At 37.3% G+C, this 26223-nt stretch overlaps 1 protein-coding gene and 1 long non-coding RNA gene across 2 annotated transcripts in view; one reads left to right on the forward strand and one right to left on the reverse strand.

Moving 5' to 3' along the window:
- LOC129464829 (uncharacterized) lies at positions 1-25829 on the reverse strand. Its single transcript, XR_008651768.1, has 3 exons — positions 25648-25829; positions 19210-19322; positions 1-1605 (listed from the first exon to the last, which is right to left on the reverse strand). It is a non-coding gene; the product is annotated as an uncharacterized lncRNA (long non-coding RNA).
- Positions 25077-26223, forward strand: part of FGF10 (fibroblast growth factor 10) — a 90253-nt gene continuing 89106 nt past the window's right edge. The window contains exon 1 of the mRNA XM_055246266.2: positions 25077-26203. Coding sequence (XP_055102241.1) covers positions 25879-26203 — 325 coding nt within the window. The 5' untranslated portion in view covers positions 25077-25878. The remainder of the gene's footprint in view (positions 26204-26223) is intronic.

The raw sequence follows: 26223 nt of genomic DNA on the forward strand, positions 1-26223 counted from the left end.
TCAACAATAGAAGTGTATTTCTTGATCATGTGACACTAAGAGGTGAGCGAACAGGTAGATGGGTCTGCCATCTCTTACACTTTCAGTCACACAGAGACCCAGATTGGTGAAGTTTTTGCTGTCTTCAGCATGAGGCTTCCAAAGTCCCTGGGGGAAGTTTTTATTATAGGCAGCAGAAAAAAAAGGGAGAAGATCACAGAGGAGCACTTCCATGAGCCAGATCTTGAAAAGTAACATCACTTCTTACAATATTCCACTGGATAGATCTGAGTCACCATGGTAATGCCTAATGATGAGGAGAGCTGAGAAATGTAATGCTTATCTGAGAAGCCACTTTTCAGTAACAATTCATGAATTTTTGCTGGATAATTTTCTCTGCCTGCCACAGCCCACAAATATTTCAGAATATAGTGGAACACCTTTTCCACATCACACGCAGAGCCCTTCATGTCCTCAGGATGTCCACATGCTTCTAGGGTAGGTATATTGGGACTGGTTTCAGGACTTGGCACCACACCATACCCAGAATTACCATTTCATTCCTATCTCAGTCTCTGTTGCTGAATCTGCAAACTTCTGCAAGGGTTCAAGGTTCTTTCTGTATCCTGGCTTGCACAGGCTTCTATTGAACCATAAGTTACATCTGTAACATTTTGGATGAGTACAGTTTTTTTTTTTACCTTAAAGGAAACTCTTCAATCCTCAACAAAAAGTCACTGGGAGAAAAATAGAGATCTTCTGGTGATAGTGTTGCTCAAAACTATCTGCCAGTCATACCCAAACCACAGCTCCAACCCTTCTCAGATCCTTGTAAGGAATTTGAATTAATCTTGGATATTGGTTGGAATTTATGAAGCCATAGGGGCTAAAGAAAGAATGCCAGATAAGAGATGAGACTTCAGTAAAGACTGACAGGAATTCATTCATCATACATTCATTTATTCATTAAATATATATAGATCTCTGAGGTTTAGAGAAAGAAAATGACTTTTTCATGTATAAACAAGTATAATATTCTTTACATTAACTATAAACTGCCTTAATGGTAGGAGCTATTCATTATTCTGTTAGTAATCTTCACGAAGTTGATTCTAAATCCTATTTCACTAAAAATTTAAGAATACATCTTAAAGTTCAAAAATAGTTCTTGGAGGTTTTTATATGTGATTTCATTGATAAAGATCTTTTTAAAATCAAGATCAGAAGTAAGATTAGAATAAATGCAGAAAGAATATAGGTATTTTCAAGAGGAAGTCAGAAAGCAACTAATAATACAGCTGAAAATAAGGTTAATATACCTAAGAACTGTAATTACAGGCAAGAGTCCAATGTTCATGAATCTTAGTCTTCAGAAGACTGGCTAAGTAATGACATTTGAGAAAGTCAGTAAGCGGCAACTCTCCAATCCTTCTTTGTGAAGGAAAGCTGAACAGGCCTAGCCTAGCTGGCTTGAGTTTGAGGGGCCGCCTCAGAAGGTAGAAGTGCTTCTTGCTTGCATCTGTGGTGCGCGGTGCCAGAGTCCAAACACAAAATTTTGTTCCAAGAAGAGATGCCAAGGGTCAGTTTGCAGAAATGTGTCCAAATGTGCTGTCAAACCAAAGAAGCCTGAAAGTCAATGCCAAGACAGCCAATAATCCAGGGAAGTCAACACCAAGAAACAATGGGTCAGAACTGGGCAATAACCAGGATCAAATGACTTGGACAATCATTGTTCTAGGTGGGGTATAAGGTAAAATAAGCCAGTACATATAAAGGACATAGAACAGGGCAGAGAGTAAGAAAAATGGTTTCTAAAAAATAGCTAGGATAGAAATTAATTCTACCACAAATTTATAGGAATGTGAAATAAGTGATAACAATTGTAACTTGAGTTGAAAGCTGATAGGTCTTGGCTCTTCCTAAACATATTCTTTATTGATTCAATTTTCAAATAGAATTTTCAGTTTTGACCAATAAAGTAATTGGTGTAGAATAAGAAATTATTGCCAGAAGATTTGTATAAAATATTAGAACCCTAAAAGGATGCACTTGTTCAGTAATCTCCTCTTGAAACAATTTAATTGCTTATCTTCCAGAAAAGAAATAAAAAGCAGAGGCCTAAAGGTGAAGGTTTGATTAGACAAGAATTTAATAGCCATATAGTTTGAGTGTAACTTAGATTGGGTGTCCCTGAAACAAATTCAGACACAAGAGTCCATGTGCAAGTGATTTCTGAAGAAAGAGCTCCCAGGGTAAGGGAGCGAGACAAGCAGGAAAGGGAGGGGAACAACCCAAACAAGAATGCAATTTTAGGCGAAGCCTCCTGCCCTAGAGGATAGCTGCAACTTGATTCCACCAGGGTTCTCTGCAGTCTAGGATGTATGTCAGAGTTATTCTGCCCCAGTGCAAGAGAGCTGGCTTTCATATTTTTGCATTGCACTAGACCTTCTTTAGTGAAGAGTTACCCTGTGTGGAGGTCCTCTTTTGAGCAATCATAGGTACAGGTTGCTGGAAGCAAAAATGCAGCAAACTTAGGGTCAGAGCTCCATGAAATAGTAAAAGGCATCAGAGGGAAGCCGGACGGAAGATTGATAACTGTGGTGGTGTTAGAAGTAATTTTAATTTGCATATGTGTCTCACTCCTTTTGGGCTGCTATAACGAAATACTTTAGGCTGAGTAACTTATAAACAGCAGAAATGTATTACTCACATTTCTGGAGGCTGGGAAGTCCAAAATCAAGATGCCAATAGATCTGTTGTTTAGTAACGGCTCACTCATTACTTAATAGAGGGTGGATTGTTGCTAGGTCCTTACATAGCAGAAGGCACAGGGAGTTCCCTTGAACCTCTTTTTAGTTGGGGTACTAACCCATTCATGAAGATGAAGCCCTCAGGCCTTAATCGCTTCCTGAAGGCTCACCTTCTTACTACTATCACATTGGGTATTAAGCTCCAATACATGAATTTTGGGGGACACCAATATTCAGACCATAGCAGTATATAAACTCTGTTCCACTAAAAATACATTTTACATAATCATATGATTAAGTATTCTTTTATAGGAAAATAGTATTTTATTAAAACTGTTATAAGAGAATATTTAAGTCAACTACAACAAAAAGTGAAAATCAGTTTACTTCTCAATCATAAGCAAAATAAACCCATAAACCGAGAGATATAATAAAAATACAAATAGGAAGTGTAATAAAAGTGATCTGGGATGATGGTAACCTAGTAACATAATTTTATAATGACCTAGTAACATAATTTTATAATGGCTGAACAGAGTGTAAATTCATGAGACATAATAACATGAATTAGATTGAAAGGTAAATTAAAAGAAAATATATAAGGTATACTGGAATGATAATTGCATTATGATAAAATGTATTATTAATGAAAATATGGCATAAATATGATTCGATATTTGAAATAAAACTTTTAAAATGTGATGCAAAATCTTTAAGACATTCAGAAAGCATTTGACAGATGAGTTATAGAGTGGGTGTTAAATTCAGCTGTATCTGTTAATGGTTAAACAAAATCTAAATATGAATATAATGATATCGAATGATACTCCCAACACAAAATTATCAGATATGTAGATAAATTTTTTTACAAATAAATTGAACATGGCTTTATTAAAAAATGAATTTTCTCTCGTATTTATTCAAAAGCAATATGTGTTTCCTACCATAACTGAAGCAATGCCAAGTATACATAAAGAAAAAAAAATCTAAATCTAAAGCACAAATCCTCCATTTCTATTTCCTCGATTAACCAATTTTAAATTGTTAGCTGTTTATTCTTAACATATTTACCCATATGTGAAATGTATATAAGATTTATTTTTGTTCATTTAAAACAGTAACGGTACACACAATACTTTTTACTTTCCCTTGCCCACTTAACAATATTACATGACCATCCATCCAGATAAATATACATACATTTACTGGATTTTCAAAGGAGAGAAAAATTTTCAATAATAGGGATGACACAAAATGTATAAAATTATTTCTCTATGAATGATGAATATTAAATATAATGCTTTTTCTTTGTCACTATAAACATTGATACACTAATAAATTTTGTACCTATGTCCTTGTATGCCAGTGTTTTATTTCCAAAGGATAGATTCCCAGAAGTGGAACGTCTGGGTCAAAGAGTATGTACATTTTTTAATGTAAAAGTAAAAATAAAATTCAGTTGATGACCAAGTATTTTTATTTCACTAAGAACATAAGAAGCAATCAAAAGGGAACTCTCACAAGCTACCTGAGACAGAGTTGCCACTTGACGGGATCTATATCATATACCATGTTCTCTCACCCATGGTAAAATTAACTGTTCATTCCCCTAAATCTAATCCCTTCATCTATACACCATATTTCATTCTCTCTTGCCTACTCAAAGACAGTTTCACTCCAACACTTCTCCCCTTTTCTTCTGTCTCTTACACAAACTCAGTATTTTCACTTTTTCAAGACAAAAAATCTTGGTGCTATCCTCCACTATTCTTTCTCTCATGCTGAACATACAACAAATCAGCAAATCAGTTTGATTATACTCTAAGATGTAACCAGGATACAATCACATTTCACCACTTTTAATGTTACAACCTTTAGTCCAGCTAAAGTCCTGTATTACTGCTCTAGTTGTCAAAATGGTCTCTTTGCTTCTACCTTTGTTCTTTTACAATCTACTCTTAACTCAGCGATCAGAGTAATTCTTTTCACCCTAAGACCGATGATGCCATTATTTTCCTAAAAAATCTCAATAGTTCGGTACTTCTGTCAGAGTGAAAACCAGTCTTTACACACAGGAACCCACAGGTCCACCTGCAGCTCTTTACCGGACCTTTGACCTGATCTCCTGTTACTCCACACCTTGCTCATTCTGTTCCAGCTAACCGACCTCCATGTTCTCTCTTGAATGTGCTAGATATGGTCCACCTCAGGGTCTTGCACTTGTCACCCTTAACTATAACAACCTTCCTCCAGATTGCTGCTTACTTAATTTCCTCACCTCCTTTAATTCTGAACTTGGGCATAATTTTCAGAGTGAAGACTGTAACAACCCTATTTAAAATTACAGGCACCTCCCATATCCCAATCCATCTAGTCTTCTCTGTGTTACTATTATAAAGCACTTACTGCTCTTAAATAAAATGTATAATTTCCACATTCTAGATCAGTTTAGATATTTCATAATTGTAAATCATTTTTATTAGTGTTTAAATAGTATTGTATTCACTTGTCTTTATATTGTCCAAGAGTTCCTTATGGAAAATGTTTAACATACAACTTAGTGGAACAAATTTTGTAATAAACATCCTAATACTCATCACCTACATTTGACCATATACATTTTACTGTACTTGCTTTATTGCATACATCTCTATGTCACCATCATCCCGTTCAGCAATCCAGTCACTTCACTTTATATGCATTTCTAAATAAATTGCACACATCAGGTTTAATTCACATTTTCCTGATGCCAGATAATGCTGAACACTTTTTTACATGCTTACTGTCCTTGTATATATCTTGTGTTGTAAAACGTCTGTACAACTTTTTGCGCATTTTAATTGGGTTGTCTTTTGCTTATTGAATTATAGGGTATCTTTGTAGATCCCATATACCTGCTCTTTGCCAGCGATATGTATACAATTTTCTTCCCACCTGTGGTTTGCCTATTCATTTTCTTAACTGTGTATTTTGATAAGCATATTTTAATTTTTGATAAAGCATAATTTCTCAATTGTTATAGGTATTGTTTCTGTAACCTAAGAAAGCTTTGCTTACATGAACATCATGAAAATTACATTTTATCTAAAAGTTTGATGATTTGAGCTTTTATATTTATGTCAATAGTCCATTTTGAGTTAATTTTTGTGTATGGTGTCAGGGAATTTTTAATTAATAAATTTTATCTGTTGGAAGAGTTTTAGGTTCATGGCAAAATTAAGCAGAAATTACAGAGAGTTCCCATACACACTCTGCCCACCGCCCCTCAACAACTACCGCCCCCACTATCAACATCCTGCACCAGAGTAGTACATTTGTTACAATCCAAGAATGTATATTGACACATCATTATCACTTAAAGTCCATAGTTCACATAGTGGCTTACTCTTGGAGTTGTACATTCTATAGGTTTGGATGACTGTATATTGACATGTAACCATCACTGTACTTTTTTTTTTTTTTTTTTTTGTGACAGAGTCTTGCTCTGTTGCCCAGGCTGGAGTGCAGTGGCACAGTCTCAGCTCACTGCAAGCTCCGCCTCCCTGGTTTCAGGTGAGTCTCCTGCCTCAGCCTCCCGAGCAACTGGGACTACAGGCATGTGCCACCCTGCCAGGCTTATTTTTTGTATTTTTGGTAGAGACGGGGTTTCACTGTGTTAGCCAGGATGGTTTCGATCTCCTGACCTCGTGATCCGCCCACCTCGGCCTTCCAAAGTGCTGGGATTACAGGCGCATTGTACTATTGTATAGGATAGTTTCATTGTCCTAAAAATCCTCTATCCTCTGCCTATTCATCATTGCCTTCTCTTGAACCCTTAGCAACCACTAATTTTTTAGTTTCCAGTTTTGCCTTCTCTGGAATGTCATAGAGTTGGAATCATATAGTAACTGTAGCTCTTTCAGATTGTTTTCACTTAATTAGTAATAGCCATTTAAATTTCCTCCGTGTTTTTTCATGGTTTGATAGCTCATTTCTTTTTAGCCCTGAATAATATTTCTTCATCTGACTGTAGCATAGTTTATTTATCCATTCATCTACTGAAGTATATCTTGGTTGCTTCCAAGTTTTGGCAATGATGAATAAAGCTGCTATAAACATTCATGTGGAAGCACAACTTTTCAATTCATTTGGGTAAATACCAATGAGCATGATTGCTGGATTGAATGCTAATGGTATGTTTAGTTTTGTAAAAAACTGCCAAACTGTCTTCCAAAGTGACTGTACCATTTCCCTTTCCCACCAGCAAGTGAAAGACTATCTTTTCTCCACTGTACTGCCTTTACTCCTCTGTCAAAGTACAGCTGACTATATTTTTATGAGTTTATTTCTGTACTCACTATTCTGTTTCACTGACATATTTGTCTATACCTTCACCAACACCAAACTATCTTAATTACTGTAACTTTATAGTAAGTATTGAATTTCGGTAATATCAGTCATCTATATTCTTCTCCTTTAATAATTTGTTGGCTATTTTTGGTCTTTTGCTTCTCCATATAAACATGGTAATCAGTTTGTGAATATCCACAAATTAACGGCCTAAGATTTCTATTGGGATTGCCTTGAGTATATAGATCAAGTTGGAAATAACTACCATCTTGAAAATGTTGAGTATTCCTCTCTATGAACATAGACTCTCTCTCTATTTATTTCTTATCTGCTATTTTTCATTAGTATTGTATAGTTTTTCTCATATAGAGCTTATACATATGTTGTTAAATTTACATCTAGGTTTTTCATTTTTGGGGTGCTAATGTAAATAAAATTGTGTTTTAATTTCGAATTCTATTTGTTCATTGCTGGTATATTAAAAAATGATTGACTTTTGTATATTGACTTTGTGTCCTTCAGCCTTTCTATAATCACTTACTAGTTTTAGGAGTATTTTTGTTTATTTTTTTCATATTGTCTACATAAATGATCATGTCATCTACAAAGACAGTTTTATATCTTCTTGCCCAATTTGTATATATTTTATTTCCTCTTCTTGTCTTTATGCATTAGTTAGGACTTTGAATATGATGTTTAAAAGCAGTAGTATCTAATCTTAGTGGGAAAACTTCAAGTTTCTCATAATTATTATGTTATTGTGGATTTGTGTGTGTATGTGTGTGTGTGTTCTTTATCAGGTTGAAAAAGTTTGCATTACTAATTTTCTCATAGTTTTTTTTAATAAATGGGTGTTGAATTTGATATGATTGTGTGATTTTTGTTCTTGAGGCTGTTGATGTGATGGATTACATTGGTTTAGAATGTTAATCAGCCTTGAATACCCGAGATAAATCCCACTTGGTCATTGTTTATAATTCTTTTTATATATTGTTGGATTCTTTTTTTTAATTGAATATTTTTTGAGGATTTTTGTTTCTATGTTCCTGAGTGATATTGGTCTGTAGTTTCCTTTTTCGAATTGTTTTTTCTTTTTTTTTGAGACGGAGTCTTGCTCTGTTGCCCAGGCTTGCAGTGGCATGATCTCAGCTCACTGCAACTTCCACCTCCCAGGTTCAAGTGATTCTCCTGACTCAGTCTCCTGGGTAGCTGGATTACAGATGCCTTCCCCCAAGCCCAGCTAATTTTTGTATTTTTAGTGGAGATGGGGTTTCACTATGTTGACCAGGCTGGTCTCCAACTCTTGACTTCAAGTTATCCACCCGCCTCGGCCTTCCAAATTGTTGGGATTACTGGTGTAAGCCACCGTGCCCAGCCACTGTAATGGCTTTATCTGGTTTTGGTTGGGTAATGCTGACCTCATATAATGAATTAGGAAGAATTTCTTGTGCCTCTATATTATGTAAGAGATTGTAGAGAATTGGTATAATTTATTGCTTAAGTGTTGTTGTCGACTTCATCGATGAACCCATCTGAGCTCTCAATTTTGGAAGGTTGTTAATTATATATTCAATTTCCTTAATAGACATAGGCCTAATTCCAATCATCTATTTCTTCTCGCATGATGATTGGCAGGTGTTGTCTTTCAAGAAATTGGTCCATTTTACCTAGGTTGTCAAATTTGTGAGGAGAAACTTTTCATAATATTTTTATTATCCTTTTGATATGCATGGGATCTATAGTGAGGTTCCCTCTTTCATTCTTATACTAATCACTTATATTTTCTCTCTTCTGTTAGCCTGCCAGAGTTTTATCAGTTTCATTGATCTTTTCAACTAGTTGTTGGTTTCATTGACTTTTCTCTATTAATTTCCAGCTTTCAATTTCATTGAGTTATGCTCCAATTCTTATTATTTCTTTTTTTCTGCTTACTTTGGATTTCATTTGCACTTTTTAAAGCTATAGTTTCCTAAGGCAGATGCTTAGAAACCTTATTTTAGCTCTTTCTTTTTTTAAATATCTGCATTCAGTGTCATAAATGTTCCTCTATGCACTAGTTTTATAGCATTCTACAAATTTTGATAAGTTGTGTTTTCATTTTTATTTAGTTCAAAATATTTTTTGAATTCTCTTGAGATTTCTTTTTTGACCTATGTGTTATTTAGAAGTCTGTTGTTTAATCTCTAAGTATTTTGGAATTTTCCAGCTATCTTTCTGTTATTAATTTCTGGTTTAATTCCACTGTATTCTGAAAGCAGACATTGTACAATTTTTACTTTAGATTTGTGAATGTGGAATTTATGTCCCAGAATGCGGTCAATATTGGTGAATACTCCACGAGAGATTGAGAAGATTTTGTATTTTGTTGTGTTTGGATGAGGTGGTCTACAGATGTGCATTACATCTAATTGACTGATGGTGTTGTTGAGTTCAACTATGTACTTAATGATTTTCTGTCTCCTAAATCTGTCCATTTCTGACAGAGGGGTTTGAAAGTCCCCAACAATAATTATGAATTAATCTATTTTTCCTTAAAAGTCTATGAGTTTTTTGCCTCAAGTATTTTGATGTTCTGGTGTTAGGTGCATATACATTAAGGATTGTTATGTCATCTTGAAGAACTATCTCTTTATCATTATGTAATGCCTGTCTTTATCCCTGATAACAAGTCTGCTTTGTCTGAGGTTAAAATAGCTACTCCAGTTTTTTTGTTTTTTTTTTTTGACAGAGTCTCTCTCTCACCCAGGCTGGAGTGCAATGGCACGATCTTGGCTCACTGCAACCTCCACCTCCTGGGTTCAAGCAATTCTCCTGCCTCAGCCTTCTGAGTAGCTGGGATTACAGGTGCATGCCACCACGCCCGGCTAATTTTTGTATTTTGTTTTTTTAGTAGAGACCGGATTTCACCATGTTGGCCAGGCTGGTCTCGAACTCCTGGCCTCAGGTGATCCACCCATCTTGGCCTCCCAAAGTGTTGGGATTACTGGCGTGAGCCACGACACCCAGCCTACTCCTGCGTTTTAAAAAATAGTTTTAGCACGGCATATCTTTCTCCATCCCTTTGCTATTAATCTGTGTGTGTCTTTATATATAAAGTGAGTTTCGTCAAACAACATACAGTTGGGTCTTATTTTTTTATCTACTCAGAAAATCTCTTTCTTTAAATTTGTTTATTTAGACCTTGATGTTTAAGATGGTTATTGATATAGCTGAATACAATACTATTATTATCTTGAACAAACTATGATCTGTTAGATCGATTAAGAAAAAAGAAAATTAAAGTTTATTATTTCAATAATTAGGACCTTCAGTACAATGTTGAATACAAATGGTGGTGACTGTGTGCATCTTTGCATTATTCCCGATATCTGCGGGAAATATTAAACATTTTACCACTATAAAATGTTACCTGCAAATTTTTATATATGTCCATTATGAGGTTAAGAAAATCCCTTTATATTTTCACTTACTGATAAATTTTATTATAAATGGGGGCCGAATTTTCCCAAAAATTTTCTCTGCATTTCTTGAAATTGGCTTTTCCTATTTAATGATATGGTGATTTATATAGATTTATTCTAAATGTTAAAAACAGATGGACATTCATGGAATAAACTCTACTTATTCAAGATATAAAATGCCTTTATATTGCTTGGTTCCATATGGCAATATTTTATTTGTTATTTTGTGTCTATGAGGGCTATCTGTCTTTAATTTGTTTTGCAATGTCTTTGTTAGACCTACTCTTAGTCTCATAACAAGTTGGGTAGCAAGTTGTCTTTTGTTTGTTTGCTTGTTTTGACGCGGAGTCTCGCTCTGTAGCCCAGGCTGGAGTGCAGTGGCGCGATCTTGGCTCACTGCAAGCTCCGCCTCCCAGGCTCATGCCATTCTCTTGCCGCAGCCCAGGGTGTCTTCTTTTAATGAAATATTTTGTGTAATATTAGATTATTTCTTCATCAATGTTTCTTAGGATTCATCAGTGACACCATCTAGGCCTGTTTTCTTTTGTGATAAAATATTCGTTAACAAATTCAATTTCTTTAAGACATATGGGGCAGTTATCATATACGTTGGGAGTCACTGAACTTCTCTAAATCTGTAAATTTGTAACTTTCACCTACTTGCGGAAATTTTGGCCACTATTTATTCTCTTTTTTGTTTGTGCCACATGCTCTCCCTTCTCTCTTTTGGGACACCAATGTGCTATAGGTCCCAGAGTTTCTTTTTCTTTTAAAAATCTTTTTCACCCTATTCTTCAGATACCTAATTGCACTGACCTATGCCCAGTTCCACTTCTCCCTTCATAGTCACAAACTCTGTCATACTTCCAGGAACTGTGTCTACATATGACAATGCCTGGCAGAATAAAAGGGGACATCTCTTTTTATTTATCAGTAAGGTTGCCAGAAACCTTCCCCTATGCCAGAACTATGTCACATGTCTATCCTAAGTCCAATTGCCAGCGAAAACAATGGTATACTACTTTTGGTTTAGTGAGTTACATTGTCTTCAGGAGAAGAGTTGGTTCAACAAATAAATTAGAGACTCTGTCACAAAGGAAAAAGCTGATTGTACTTCTTGGATAGGCAGCCAGCAGTATCTTCTACATAAAGCTCTGCATTGCAAAATTCCAAAAGACAATTTTCATATAGACTAACACAAGAATCATGGGCCCCAGAATTGTACAGTTTGGTACTGTTAAAATTAATTACTAGACAATTTTTTAAAAATAGAATTGGGAAATTCAAAAAGTGAAAACCAGTTTTATTTCCATCTCACTGCAAAGCCACTTAAACAGGAATGAGATCGGTATTGGTTAAAATTCATGATATAGACACTCTAAGCACAGTTTAAAAGGAACAAGGAGAATATTCTAAGGTATATAGATTAGCATATAATCATTATTGACAAAAATATGGAAAAAAATGTTTAGACTAAGATTCTGTAAAAAGTCTACAGTAAGTTTTCTCAGGGGGAAAAAAGCAAATAAAGTTGTGTTAGAGTTCTCCAGAGAAATAGCATGAATAGGATATATATATCCTATTCATATATATATATAGCTATAAATTTATTTATTATCTTATAATACATCTATAGATTGGCTCACAGAATTATGTAGGCTGAGAAGTTCCAAGATCTATAGTCAGAAATCTCAAGATCCAGGAGAGCCAATGGTGTAGTTTCAATCAGAGTCTGAAGTCCTGAGAGCTCATAGAGCTGATGGTGTAAGTTTCATTCTGAATGGCCATGGCTTGAGACCTAAGAAGAATTGCTTTTCCAACTTGAGTCTGAAGGCAAGAATTTTTTTTTTTTCCAGACAGAGTCTCACTTCGTCACCCAGGCTGGGGTGCAGTGGCTGCGATCTCTGCACACTGTAGCCTCTGCCTCCTGGGTTCAAGTGATTCTTATGCCTCAGCCTCCTGAGAAGCTGGAATTATAGGTGGGCACCACCACACCTGGCTAGTTTTTGTATTTTTAGTAGAGGTGGGGTAGAGAGGCTGATCTCGAATTCCTGACCTCAGCCTCCCAAAGTACTAGGATTACAGGTGTGAGCCACCGTGCCTGGCCAGAAAAAGACTGATGTCCCAGTTTACCCAGTTACGAAGGAGGACTTCCCTCTTATTTATGGGAGGGTGAGCTTTTTCATTCTATTCAGGCCTTCAACTGATTGGATGAGGCCCACCCATGTTAGAGAGGGCAATCTGCTTTACTCAGTCTACTGATTTAAATATTAATCTGATCCGCAAACACCTTCGAAGGCACACTCAGAATAATGTTCGACCAAAATATCTGGGCACTTCATGGCCTAATCAGTTTGACACTTGAAATTAACCATCACAAAAGTATTTCATTGAGTGATAAAAGCAATTATTTAATGATAAACTTCTCTGTTTACAGAAGTATTCCTAGAAGAAGAAAGGACCAAAATAGGCAGTAATTAGATCCAGTTAGTTCAAGAGTGTGATTCATATTAAAAATTGTCATCTTTTCAGATGAAGAGAAGGCCAAGGACTTTTTCCTTTGGATAAATTCCTAGAAATTATATCATTTTTTCTGTTCATTAATGAAGTTTTGGATAGTTTTTTGGCAATTAATTCCTTTTTTAGCTAAAACTTCCTAAAACACCAGTGCAATTAAGGACTGTCAAATATTAAAAATGTAAACAGAGTAGTATCATCTCATCACGGTTAACTCCTATTACTCAATTTCTTATCTTTATGCAAGTACCATGGGTTTGACTTCCAATCCCTTCCCATCATAAAATACCTACATTTATGCAACACCTTTTTATAGACACTTGCATAAGACTTAAAAAATCCATTTAGTCAGAGTTCCCTTTTATCAACATTTGCATTTTCTCACTATATTACTCATTATCTTTTTCCCAAAAGACAACAAAATTTTACTGTTTGCTTTAAAATATTGGTATTGTGAAAAGAATATTACAAAGTTGGGGCAGGTGGCTCCTAAAGATTCTATCATTAATTAACTAGATAATATCAGGAAAGTAATTTTTCCTCTATGGACCATAGTTGTTTCATGTGCAATTGTGTAAAAAAATGAAAACAGAGCTTGATTTTAGACAGGACTTTCAGTTCCATAATTCCATGATTCCATGAAATAACCAAGTAACTAGATTGGGTTTTCCATGTTAATGACCACCTATTTTTACTAATGCCATTAAGTGGTGCTAGCACCACGCATACATCATTATTCTGGGTCTCATAGGTTAGAAAAATTTAGAGCCAAAAGGTCTCTATCCCTTTGCCTAAGTATTATCCCTAAGACACAGAATTATGAGTGTCAGAACCAGAAATATAATGTAGATTTCCTAACTTTTTGGTTCAGCACCCTTTACCTCTTTTCCCATTCATATGAAAATATAATAAACTATGTAAGCCTGACAAGTATTCTGAATTATTCTTTCCTCCCCATGTGACAGAAGATACTATTAATGGAATTTATTAAAGCACAGGTTATCAGACATTATTCCGTATCTCATTCCATATTATATCATCATTCCCTATCTCCCTTTCATCCTCAATAGACTTGGCATTCTTCAGCAATGTGAAAGTCTACTAAGTGAAAACTAAGAAACTGTATATTTTCCTATAAGAAACAGTTCCAGGAAATACACTTTGTTGGAGAATAAATCCAGAATAATATTCAACAGCGCACAGCACATACATCTACTGAGGAAAACACTGATCTGTTTCAAAATATTGTCCAATTAAAAACACATTATTTCCACACTCTATGTATTTTAGGTCATTTTATCATGAAAAATCATTTAAAAATCTATTAATTGAAGACTCATTCCCAAATAAAATCATGTTACTTGTACTAACTTTAATATCTGTACAATAGTGCTAGAAATAAAACATCATAAAAAAAGAGGTTAATTTAGGTAAGGGGTCTCTATTAGTCTGTTCTCACACTGCTTATAAAGACATACCTGAGATTGAGTAATTTATAAAGGAAAAGAGGTTTAATGGCTCACAGTTCCACATGGCTGGGGAGGCCTCACAGTCATTGCAGAAGGCAAAGGAGGAGCAAAGTCACGTCTTGCATGGTGGCAGGCAAGACAGAGCATGTGCAGGGGAACTCCCCTTTATAAAACCATCAGATCTCATGAGACTAATTCACTATTACAAGAACAGCACAGAAAAAACCTGCCCTCCTGATTCAATCACCTCCTACAGGTCCCTCCCATGACAATGGGAATTATGGTACAATTCAAGATTTGGGTGGGGACACAGCCAAACCATATCAGGGTCTTAAATAGTGTCACTTTTGGAAAATGTGCTCAAGGAACACACTCCCTTCCATCAGGCTCTTAAATATACAGCTTCTTTACAGGAACATCACACACTCCTGAAATTGAGGACAATGCCTCATCCACTTCTCTTCACCACAGAGGGAAGTGCTTGGGCCCTGGCTCTTAGTCTTGAGATGCTTTGACCAAAGGCAGGGATCTGGATCAGAGCCCCTTCCATTTGCATTGCAGGAGGGCTCTCTGCATCCCTCCCTTTACTAGTCCCTTGTAGGGAGCAGCACTGTGACAAAACATTCTACCTTCCTCTCCTCCTATCTGAACATAACATTCTGTTTCCAGCTTCTGCTCTTTCCTAATGGAAATTGGAGTACACAGCTTTCTCTTTCCTTTCCACCAACATCATATCAGCCGTAAATGTTTAATTTTTCCTAATGGTCATTCACCCTTCCTCAGTTGGGTAGCTTTCAGAAATTCATTTTGTAAGAAAGACAATTCAACCAGGAGACAAGCTTTCCTCCAAATGACGGAAGCAAATGTTTTTGAGACAGAAAAATGATGAAAATGAAACTGGCTCCCCAAACTTTATACAGCAATTAATTTCTTCATAAAACCTTTATGTGCTGTCATGTGGATACAACTGTGTGTATTTTCAGTAGGCCTAAAAGGATAGTGTTTATCAGTAAAATGTTCCTAAGTAGCAAAACTAATTATACTTTATATTGCTAAATCTAATAGTTGCTTTATTTAAAAAAACAAAACAAAACAAAACAAAAACTCTGAGGCTCAGGTTTCTAACTTTACCAAAAATGTGGTTTCCTTGCTGTCTGTATTTCATTTCCCTTGCTTATTTACCAAAAGATAAACTAGTCACTTTTTCCCCTGGCTTTGCTTAGTTATAATTTTTTTTAACCTTATGAACAATTTCATTTTGGACTTTGATAATAGGAGATCCTGTCTTTGGGTTAAGACTCATCTTAGTACCTTAAAGTTTTACTTATTTTAAAAATGCAGTAGCTAAAATTCAACTGACACACTCAAAATACCAAAACAGAGGTGAGAATGGCAGCAGAGTTTGTTAGCTAAATTCTAACTCTTAAGTAATGAGTAAATAGGGATTTTTTTTCCTCATAGCCCCCTTGAGGTCATTTTAGGAATCTTCACTAAAGTAAGCTTCAAATGCTCTCAGGGAACATCCTCAGCTAGCTTGAAAAGTTTTTTCCTCCACTAATTATGTAGAATGTATGTGCACTATCCAGCCTTAGGTTTCTAGGCAAAATAATCAATTTCTTTTTCATCTTGGTGGAAAAGTAGCCCAGAAGTCAGGTATCTGCCCCCAAAGGAAAGAAGAAGGGTTAACCTGACATAGAGCAGGGTCCCAAGTCAAGGACAAGGGCTCTCTTTACTGCTACTGTTGTAGTATCAATAATCAAACAAAGCAGGTGGTTCTGCAGATCAAACCTCTACATTTGGGAATGAAACAGAGAAGCAGAGGTATTGCTGTCATTTAAGTATACCTTCAGAACCCAGAATTTTCTAGAATAAAAAATAAATCAGGCACGTGAAAGAGAAAAACATAAAAAGACATAATGTGAAGTACCACTGTCCTTACTCCTTAGGCTCTGTCAACATGGAGTCCCCCAGACTTTGCCAACTGGCATTTCTGAGGTTCAAAGTACTGAATCTGGGTGCCCAGGGCTTTTCTAGGCAGAGGATTGTGTCAGAAAATAGAAATAAATGCTGGCTTTGCCACTTGGGCAAGTTACTTCAGCTGCCTGGACGTGGACTTACATATCTAAGGTCCATGTTCGTTTCTACTTTTTCCCCTATCTTGTCAGACTGGAGGGCAAATAACTTACACATCTCATCATACAACACTTAAATTTCTTTGATAAATCAAATGCTCTTAATTGCCTTCCAGTTACAGTGGGCTACTTTTATTGTTCTACTATGTAATTCTTTTACTAGCATTATTTCTGTCAGTCTAGAAGTTGACCTCTAAAACAGAATCTAGCAATAATTAATAGAAATAACATTTATCTGTTATAGATATTGAACTATGCCAAAATTGTATATGTAAGTCTTTAAGCTTCTTATTATTTTTTCAATCTATTCCTAATGATCTGACAAGCTTTATTTTTCAAAATTGAAACAAGACTAGATGTCTAATAAGAGGTCCTTGAAGGGGTGTGTGTGTGAGTGTGCGTGTGTGTGTGTGTGTGTTTATAAAATGACAGGAATGAGTTGGGTGATTTCCCACAACTAAGTTTCAAATTGTAGAAAATATGAGATTAAAATATTTCTCATATATATTTTCGGAAATTATATATTTATATATATTTTCGGAAATTATATATTTATATATATTTTCCTATTTTTAGGGAAAAAATATATAAAACAGCAAGTATAGGCGAAACACTGAAAACATACCAGCTAAATAAATAAACATTACTATCTAGTGCTATAAGGTAGGAAGACTCTACCTTAATTCACCCACAAATGAACATGGCTACAATGGTGTACAGCAAAAGAATGTCTCTTTCTCACAAGTTGGCCAAAGAAATATTTCTAAGTTCTTTCTCCCTCTGCCAATATAATTCAAATGTCAAATTAAAATAGACAAACTTCTGCTGATAACTGAATGTATTAGTCTGTTTTCATGCTGCTGATAAAGACATAACCTAGACTGGGCAATTTACAGAAGAAAGAGGTTCAATTGGACTTACAGTTTCAGGTGGCTGGGGAGGCCTCACAATCATGGCAGAGGGCAAGGAGGAGCAAGTCACATCTTACATGGATGGCAGCAGGCAAAGAAAGAGTTTGTGCAGGGGAATTCCTCTTTTTAAGACTATCAGATCTTGTGAGACTTATTCACTATCACGAGAACGGCACAGGAAAGACTTGCCACCATGATTCAATTACCTCCCACATGTGGGAATTCAAGATGAGATTTTGGTGGGGACACAGCCAAACCGTATCACTGCAATAGGAATATGAAAGCCAGAATTTAGACTTAACATATAGGAAGGAAGGAGACATTATAGATTTTTAAGGAGAAATGAATTTGAAAAGGGCCTACTGTTGAACCATTAACCTGAAAGCAGTCTCCTTCACCCCTAGCTAAGATTCAAGAGATATATCAAAATGCTGTCCTAACTTAGGGATAGCCCAGAAGTTTTCAACCACAAGGACAGAATCTTCCAAAAGCAAACATTGCAATACACCTTGAGAATTTTCCAAACATCACATGCCAAATGCCCCAGAGATTCTGAAATGTTCCCTCTCTTCCTTCTTGCCCCACAGCCTCAGAAGGGGCCACTGTTATTCTTGGAAGTGCATTGTATCTGTAAGTATGTAAGGCTGAAGTGCTTGCCGTTCACTAGTTTAGTGCAGAGGAAGCAGCTTGTCACTGTCGGCCCTGTCATCCTAGGCAGCTCACTTCGTGATCCCAGATCTCTTTTTTTTTTTTTTTTTTTTCACCTGTAAAGTAAGGGCAGTAGAACTAAAAGAGTTAACATATTTTCCAGCTTTTTATAAAGATACAAAATTCTATAATTTCTCAGGGTTATAAGATTAGAAGAAGAAAGACTGAGCCCTAATCTGGGCTTCATAGACTCTATGCTATATTGACTTCTGTAAGAAGTCATCTGTTTATGGAATTTGTGAAACTGTCTACATAGTGAGCAATACACAAAATTATCTGCAAATGTATTTCATCTTGGGGTTTTTGGTGCTCTACCTAGCTTTAGCACCTAGCTGTACAATTGAGGGCTGCATATCTCTTCATTTTTAAAGATCTGTCTTTAGTTGAAAAGAAAATGTTCAAACAATACCTCTCAGTGGGCTAGAAAATAATATTAATTTCCCCCATTCTTTTATATACCAGACTATTAACAAACATCAGTATAACATGTTTCCTTATAAAAACATTAATGATTTTAAAAATTAGTAAAGATTAATATTAGGAAATATTTAAACTAAAAAGAAAAAAGCTGATTTTAATTTAGAACTTGACAGTTTTCCATAAATGTTTGTCATTTATGAACATAATTTCTACTTTATTGGATGCCTTTACTGAAGTCATTTCTATAAATGTATTTTATTGAACAGTCAGCAATCAAAATAAATTACTCTTTGATTTTAGACCTCAAAATCATTAGCTAAATAGAAAACTCTGCAATGATCAATCAAAATTCAATATTAGATTATAAATTTCTAGAGGGCAAATGTCATGCGGCATTACCTTTTGTATGGTTCAAGGAATCCTGTTCATCACCAAGCCAGCGTTAGATGCTTCACAACCCGCTTTGTAGTAATTTGCACTTCCCTGTTATCTTAGATATCCAAAAAACCACATTTTATGAACTGGTTACTTACTGTGATGGTACATACTGCAGTTTGAAGTTAGTTTCCTGACTAGGACAGAATTCTTCCCAGTTGATTTAAGTGAAGAGACTTTAATAAAGTAACCAGTTACAAAGGTGCAGGCACTGTGAAAGAAACAAGGGATAATGATGATAGGCAAGTAATAGACAGGAACTTTTACCAGTCCTTGAGCTTAAAGAAGATGGGGAGGAAATATTATTTTAGGGTTGCCAGTGATAGCCAGAGTCCTGGAGGAGGGGTCACCCAGTGGGAAGGGATACAGACACTGTCAGAAAAGTGTCACTGAAACATAAAGTAGGAGAGGAGGAAATACCCAGAGTTCTCTCGCCTTCTGTGTGCTGATCTAAGGATTCCATTCTCCCATTGACAAAACAAACTCCAAGTCTTCTATTTAAAAGGACTGGTGATTCACAAATGTCAGCACAGAGCTGAGCAGAGAAGGGGAAAGAATGGATCTGGGGGCCAATTGAAGGAAATCCAATACAGCCAATATTGCATTGCCCCAACAGAATAATTTTTCTGCTAATATAATTCATAGAAAATACATTCTTTTTGTCAAAATTTGCTTAACAGAGGCAAAATTTTTCAAATAGAACGGTATCGGGTCAAATTATATTTCATAATGAGAGGCACAGAGGACAGCAAATGGATTAGGGAACTTTTATTGGGAAGTAATTAAAATAATAAGCTAGAAAGCAAGAAATATGCTTCCAGGAGTCTGGGAGCAGGAGTAAAAGAGAGGCGGTCAGGTTGGGTTGACAGAAAGGATGCAACCAAAATCTCCACACTGTAGAGAAAATCTAGAGAAAAGGATTGTGCCAGGGACATAAAACAGGGAAAAATCAAATCTTAATCATTCATGAAGCCATAAATAGAAGTCACAGTTTTCCTTAGCTCTTGTTGTAGAGAAAAGGAAAATCAAAAAGAATTTTCAGGGGCTCTTCTTTCTTTTTCAATATCTGTCTTTCCAATATCTGGTTTCTGAGTCCTAAGATAACCATATTTTGCCCATCATTAATGATAAACTGCCTAAATTCATGCATTCAATCATGTATGCACGTTCTCTATGGGGTAAGTTTCTCTGTCTAATTTATTGGAAAAACCTTGCACCATTCACAATGCCTACCTAGCATATAGTAGGCACTCAATAAACATTAATTGAATAAAAACCAGTTAAATGTCTGTTGGCATGACATTACAACTTTAAAGAAAATATTATAATCTGTCAGTTAATTCACAAACACAAATGACTAATATCAGAATGTTTACAATTTTGCCATTGATAACAGGACTAAGATGCCTAGAGAGCCTGAAGTAGGAAGAGGCACGGATCTACAAAAGGACAGCTGGGAACACAGAAAACAAACAAAACTTTTCAGAGACTTCACAACTTTGTCAAGGGAAGGTTCTGTTTACCATCAGCTGGGAGGGGGCAAACAGCAGCTTTGTGAAAATATGTTTGTTGTGTTTAGTGCCAAGATGCAAAGTTCAGTTTCCAGGAATTTGTGGTGATTTATTGTATGTTTTAAACAATCTTATATAGAATTCTTTTTTTGTTACAAAAGATCCTTTTTATCATCTTGGCCATATTTCCTTCCTAATAACAGATCATTGAGTCTGTTTGAAAGTGAGGGAACAGAAAATTAACCTTAGTTTCAAACTTTGAAAAAAGAAATTGTTTAAGCAACCTATGCTTTGAAATATCACAATACTTTATGGAAAATTAATATTAGAACACAGGAACCTGGATCAAATTATAAATCTACTTTTCTAGAAAGTCTCATCAATTTTCTAGAGGCGAACTTATAAATTCAGATTCTATTAAAAAACTGGCTCTCCTGAAAATATGGGGTATTCATTGCTTTTTGATTGTGTTCATCTCGGAAGCATTGATAAAATATCCCCCTTTGCCAAGCATATATCAATATTTATTTTATCTAATCAGTTGGTACTTAATAATTCAACACTATTTTATTACTTGTCTCTGGTTAATCTATTGCAGCAAAGATATAATTGCTGTTCCATAACTAAACCCCTAACCCTTTTTATCATTTCTACTCTGCCGTCTTAGACATATTAGACTGAGGAATGGTCAATGGTAAGAAGGGGAGTAGGGAGGAAGAAGAAGAATATAAACAGGACAGGTGTTGCAAAAATTAGGGTAATAGCCTAAGGTCTATCACAGGAGTTCCAAATTCTGGTCTACCATGGAGTGACCTGGGAATCAGCTTATTCATCTGTAAAATGCATGTGTTGGATTCAGTTATAGCTAAGATTCCCACTGGCTCTGAAGCACTGCACACTACTATCTGTGGGATAACACCTCTTTGCTGTTCACTTGAAGCTCCTGGTTTAAAAACAATAAGATATCACTCCTTCATTCACCCAAATGTGAGTGATTATGAGCATCATTTCTAGCTGCAGGCTGGGAAGTGCACAAGTCCTAACGATGACTTAAAACTGGCATGTTCTCTGTCCAAAAGGGAAAAATGGGCTGCGACACACACTCATAGGGCCTGCACCACAGGGTGAAAAAATGAGGCCTGCAGATGTCTAAATTTTTGAACAGCGTGGCTGACTTTTGACCTGACTTAGCATTACTTGAAGCAGCTTACTGACACTGCCAATAACCTCATACATAATAGGGCACACATCTTGTAACTGAACCACAGATAGTGCTGAGCAACATAAAGAATCCAGGCAATACATGCGTAAAATGTAAACTGCTCAAACACAATAGCTACTGAAGGATCTGCTAGTACATACACTGACTGCTTCTCTGAGGTTCAAGAGCCAGGTTTTAGGATTCTTCAATGGCTGCTGCCATGGTCTTGTTTTAAAAAGCCTCAATAATTTCTCAAGACATCACGTGTAACAAAAGGCTGCATCTATTTCTCTCAGTACAGAGCTAGCCTAATAGTAGCAGATATGTTTAGGGCATAGAAATAAAGTATGCCTTCCAGAACCTGGATAAAAGAGAAAAACAGCCTTTGAGAATTAGTAGGTACCACTCTAATCTGAAGCTTGTACTGTCCTTTTCAATCCTAGCAAAGAAACAATTAATAAAGGAACCCATTAAGACCTGATTATTGCAGCTAAAAAAGGAAGGTAGAATTTCAGTCCTTTGAAGTAACTGAGAATGATTCAGGCCTCATTACAGAGATATAATCTACATTCATACATTTATGTTAGTGATTCAAATCTATTGGGAGAGATTGAATTCCGTTAAATAGTGCATCTTTCCTGTGGAACTTTTCTCAGGCTTTCTCGGGCTAACCTAAGAGGTGACCTAACAATGCAAAGTAGTCGGGTATTTAGGGATTCAACTGTGCTGTAAAAGAAAGGCTGCACAGAAAAGAAAAAGAAGAATGAGATATAATCTAAAAAGCTATGTCAGCTTTTCCTTTGGGCTGTTTTGTAAATGCCCTCTTGTCATCACGCTGTACAGAAGAGCGGCGAAGGGGCTCTAGAACTTTCAAACACTGCACCTGGTGTAACCAGATTTTAATATGAAAGTTTGAAGACATCTTTTCCCTCATTTTAGACAGAAAAAAAAAGAAACTCCTAGCTAAAAGATCTGAATAGCTTCTTCTACTGGAACATAAAGTTGGTAGATGCGTGTGTGAGAGAGAGAGGGAGAAAGAGAGACTAGCTTTGGATTGGAGGGGCACATGTCTAGGGTGAGTTTAACGAAAGTTTTTAAACCCCAAAGTGGCATCAATAGTGTTGGTTTATATGGTAGAGAAACCCCAAAATCATAACTTCCTGTGTTTTGTAGCTTTTCACGGCAGAATCTTTATTGTATGGTTTCATCAAACATAATTTTTTAAAAATGTAGTTTTAATTAGTTGTAAATTCAAATATTTGGATTCTTCTGGACCATTGGGCTGAAACCCAAATCCATGAGAAACACTACACTGTCTTTCAGCCATTTGTCCTCTCGGGTATAAAACTGTGAACTAAAACATTGAAATTAGCACTGTTGGTTCATTTATCAGTATCTTAAAGAAAAAGACTTGTTTGATGGATGCTCTTTATTTGCTTAACTTTCCAATTAATATCTACAGAAATTAGAGCTAATTATATTAAACTTTGAAAACCTATTGTAATGTTCACATGGTTGAACTCTTCTAAATAAGCACTGCATGAGTTATAACTAATGCAATTAAAATCCTGATTCTAGTATTAAATGATTCTATTTCAAAGGGTTTGAATACACAGAAAAACATAAGAATATTCACGTAAACTCATTTTTCAAGTCACTAAATACTTAATTGAGCAATCACTCCTAATGCTCATCTCTAAGGCTGATTTTTTTTTTCTTTGCATTTCCTCTGGTTCACAACCAATATGGAGGTCAAACACACATTATAGGGATCCTGGCTTGTGTGAACACAGACTCTTCTAATTAGTTCCCTCCAAATTACAGTTGCTGTTGTTAACCTCCCAGCTCACCTTGAAGTGTTGCTCTGTCTTACATTGGCAGCCTAATTTTAGGTTGAAACATATGAAATTACCACTTTTGTAGGTACAAAACCTTAAAATGTTGGCAATTTTGTGGGCTTCAACAAAATACAAATGTCTAACTGTCCTATGTGACATAGATAGTTCATTCCAGTACGTGTTTAGGCATTCCTTCTAGTTAAACGTTCCCTAGTTTAGAGTCATTCTTAAAGAAGTGGTCCTCTAGGAGCTGTTTCTTATTCAGATTGCAATGGATTATCACAGTATTTCCTTTTTTGTGCCTCTTAACTCTTGGCAAAGGCTTCTTAGCCTTGGACTTAGTTCTGTCAATACCTGGGCTGTGAGCTAGTTCCTGCGAGCAAGGGGGGAGTTGGGGTGGCGTGAAAGAGTGTGAAAAGGAGAGGAAGACTAGTAGTGCAGTGATATTGTAAAACAGAGCCCTTTAAACATTAAATGTGAAGATAGAAAAAAAAACCTCCCCTTTATGACAAAGCGCAAAGGAAATTGCATAAAAAAGAAAACAGACAGCAGGGTATTCAGCCAAATTGTGTGGTAAAATCTTTGCGATCGCCATAAAGTGCGTTTGCTTTGAAGTGCACGCGTGATTCAGTAAAGGGCTCATGTTAGCAATTAGAAATCGGTTATTTGGGTCCCTGATTTCATTTGCGCCAAGAGAGAGGCAACTTTTAAGGGTGACGATAAATCTCCCTGAGCTTAAAAGGCAGAGAGGGCCAAAGTGTGAACTTTTTACTTCAGCAACGGAAGCGAGAAATCAGTGATTCATTAAAGAGGAGACCTCCTTGGAAGCTGGCAGCAGAGGAGGAAAGGACACTAATTATGTCTTCCTTTTCTGTGCTCGCTCCGACCGGTTTATAACCTGCTGCTCTGGGCGGTTTAAAATCCTCAGCATCTTCTGCTTTGTCCCAGCCCTCTCCTCTTCTGGGAGTGAGAAGGGGGAAAAGTCAGCCAAGCACCAGGCTCCAGGTGGCTCTCAAGTACTTCACTGCCTAAAGAAATGGGGGTGGGGGGAGGACATCCTACGCTGGAAAGCAAGTGAGAAAGGGGCTCCCCAGAAGGGACTGGTTCAGGCTGGAAGACAGCAAAATTCGGAAAGCAGGAAGATACCGCCCGCGCCGTGGCCCGCGCTGCAAGCACAGGACGCTTTAGCAGCGAATTAGCCAGAGCTAGAGGCGCCGGCGGAGGCTGCGGCCGCAACAGCCGCGGCGAGGAAGGGACCTGGCAGCCCCCGAGCTCGGTGCAAAGGCATCGCGCTCTCTCCTCGCTCCCCTGCTCCCCCACCCCCTTCTCTGCCCCTTTCACCCTCCCTTTCCCTGGCGTTCCCAGCAGCCTAGGGTTTCAGATGTCCCACCGCCGGTTGACCCCCTCCCCCCTCTTCTCCACCCCTGCAAATGAGGTTTGACCAGCAGAGGCAGAGCCCACCTCTGGCTTGGAATCACTGACATTTAGACTCCGGGCTTCAACCTGTTTACAAGCGGACTTTCCAAAGGAAGGGGGTGGGGGATAGGGCCATACGAAACACCAGCCGCCGCCCCCCAAAACAAAAAGTGACTTTCGGCAGCCTTCAATTCGGCAGGCACCACTAAAAACAGAAAGGAAGAGAGGGAAGAAAACAACGGCGACTGGGCAGCTGCCTCCAGTTCTGACAACTCCAAAGGGATATACTTGGAGAAGTGGCTCGCAGGCTGGGGCTCCGCAGAGAGAGACCAGAAGGTGCCAACCGCAGAGGGGCGCAGATATCTCCCCCTATTCCCCACCCCACCTCCCTTGGGTTTTGTTCACCGTGCTGTCATCTGTTTTTCAGACCTTTTTGGCATCTAACATGGTGAAGAAGGGAGTAAAGAAGAGAACAAAGTAACTCCTGGGGGAGCGAAGAGCGCTGGTGACCAACACCACCAAAGCCACCACCAGCTCCTGCTGCTGCGGCCACCCACGTCCACCATTCACCGGGAGGCTCCAGAGGCGCAGGCAGCAGATCCGAGAAAGGAGCGAGGGGAGTCAGCCGGCTTTTCCGAGGAGTTATGGATGTTGGTGCATTCACTTCTGGCCAGATCCGCGCCCAGAGGGAGCTAACCAGCAGCCACCACCTCGAGCTCTCTCCTTGCCTTGCACCGGGTCTTACCCTTCCAGTATGTTCCTTCTGATGAGACAATTTCCAGTGCCGAGAGTTTCAGTACAATGTGGAAATGGATACTGACACATTGTGCCTCAGCCTTTCCCCACCTGCCCGGCTGCTGCTGCTGCTGCTTTTTGTTGCTGTTCTTGGTGTCTTCCGTCCCTGTCACCTGCCAAGCCCTTGGTCAGGACATGGTGTCACCAGAGGCCACCAACTCTTCTTCCTCCTCCTTCTCCTCTCCTTCCAGCGCGGGAAGGCATGTGCGGAGCTACAATCACCTTCAAGGAGATGTCCGCTGGAGAAAGCTATTCTCCTTCACCAAGTACTTTCTCAAGATTGAGAAGAACGGGAAGGTCAGCGGGACCAAGAAGGAGAACTGCCCGTACAGTAAGTAACAAATGCATGCT

This window comes from Symphalangus syndactylus, chromosome 16 (genome assembly GCF_028878055.3).
Source record: "Symphalangus syndactylus isolate Jambi chromosome 16, NHGRI_mSymSyn1-v2.1_pri, whole genome shotgun sequence".
Classification (NCBI taxonomy): domain Eukaryota; kingdom Metazoa; phylum Chordata; class Mammalia; order Primates; family Hylobatidae; genus Symphalangus; species Symphalangus syndactylus.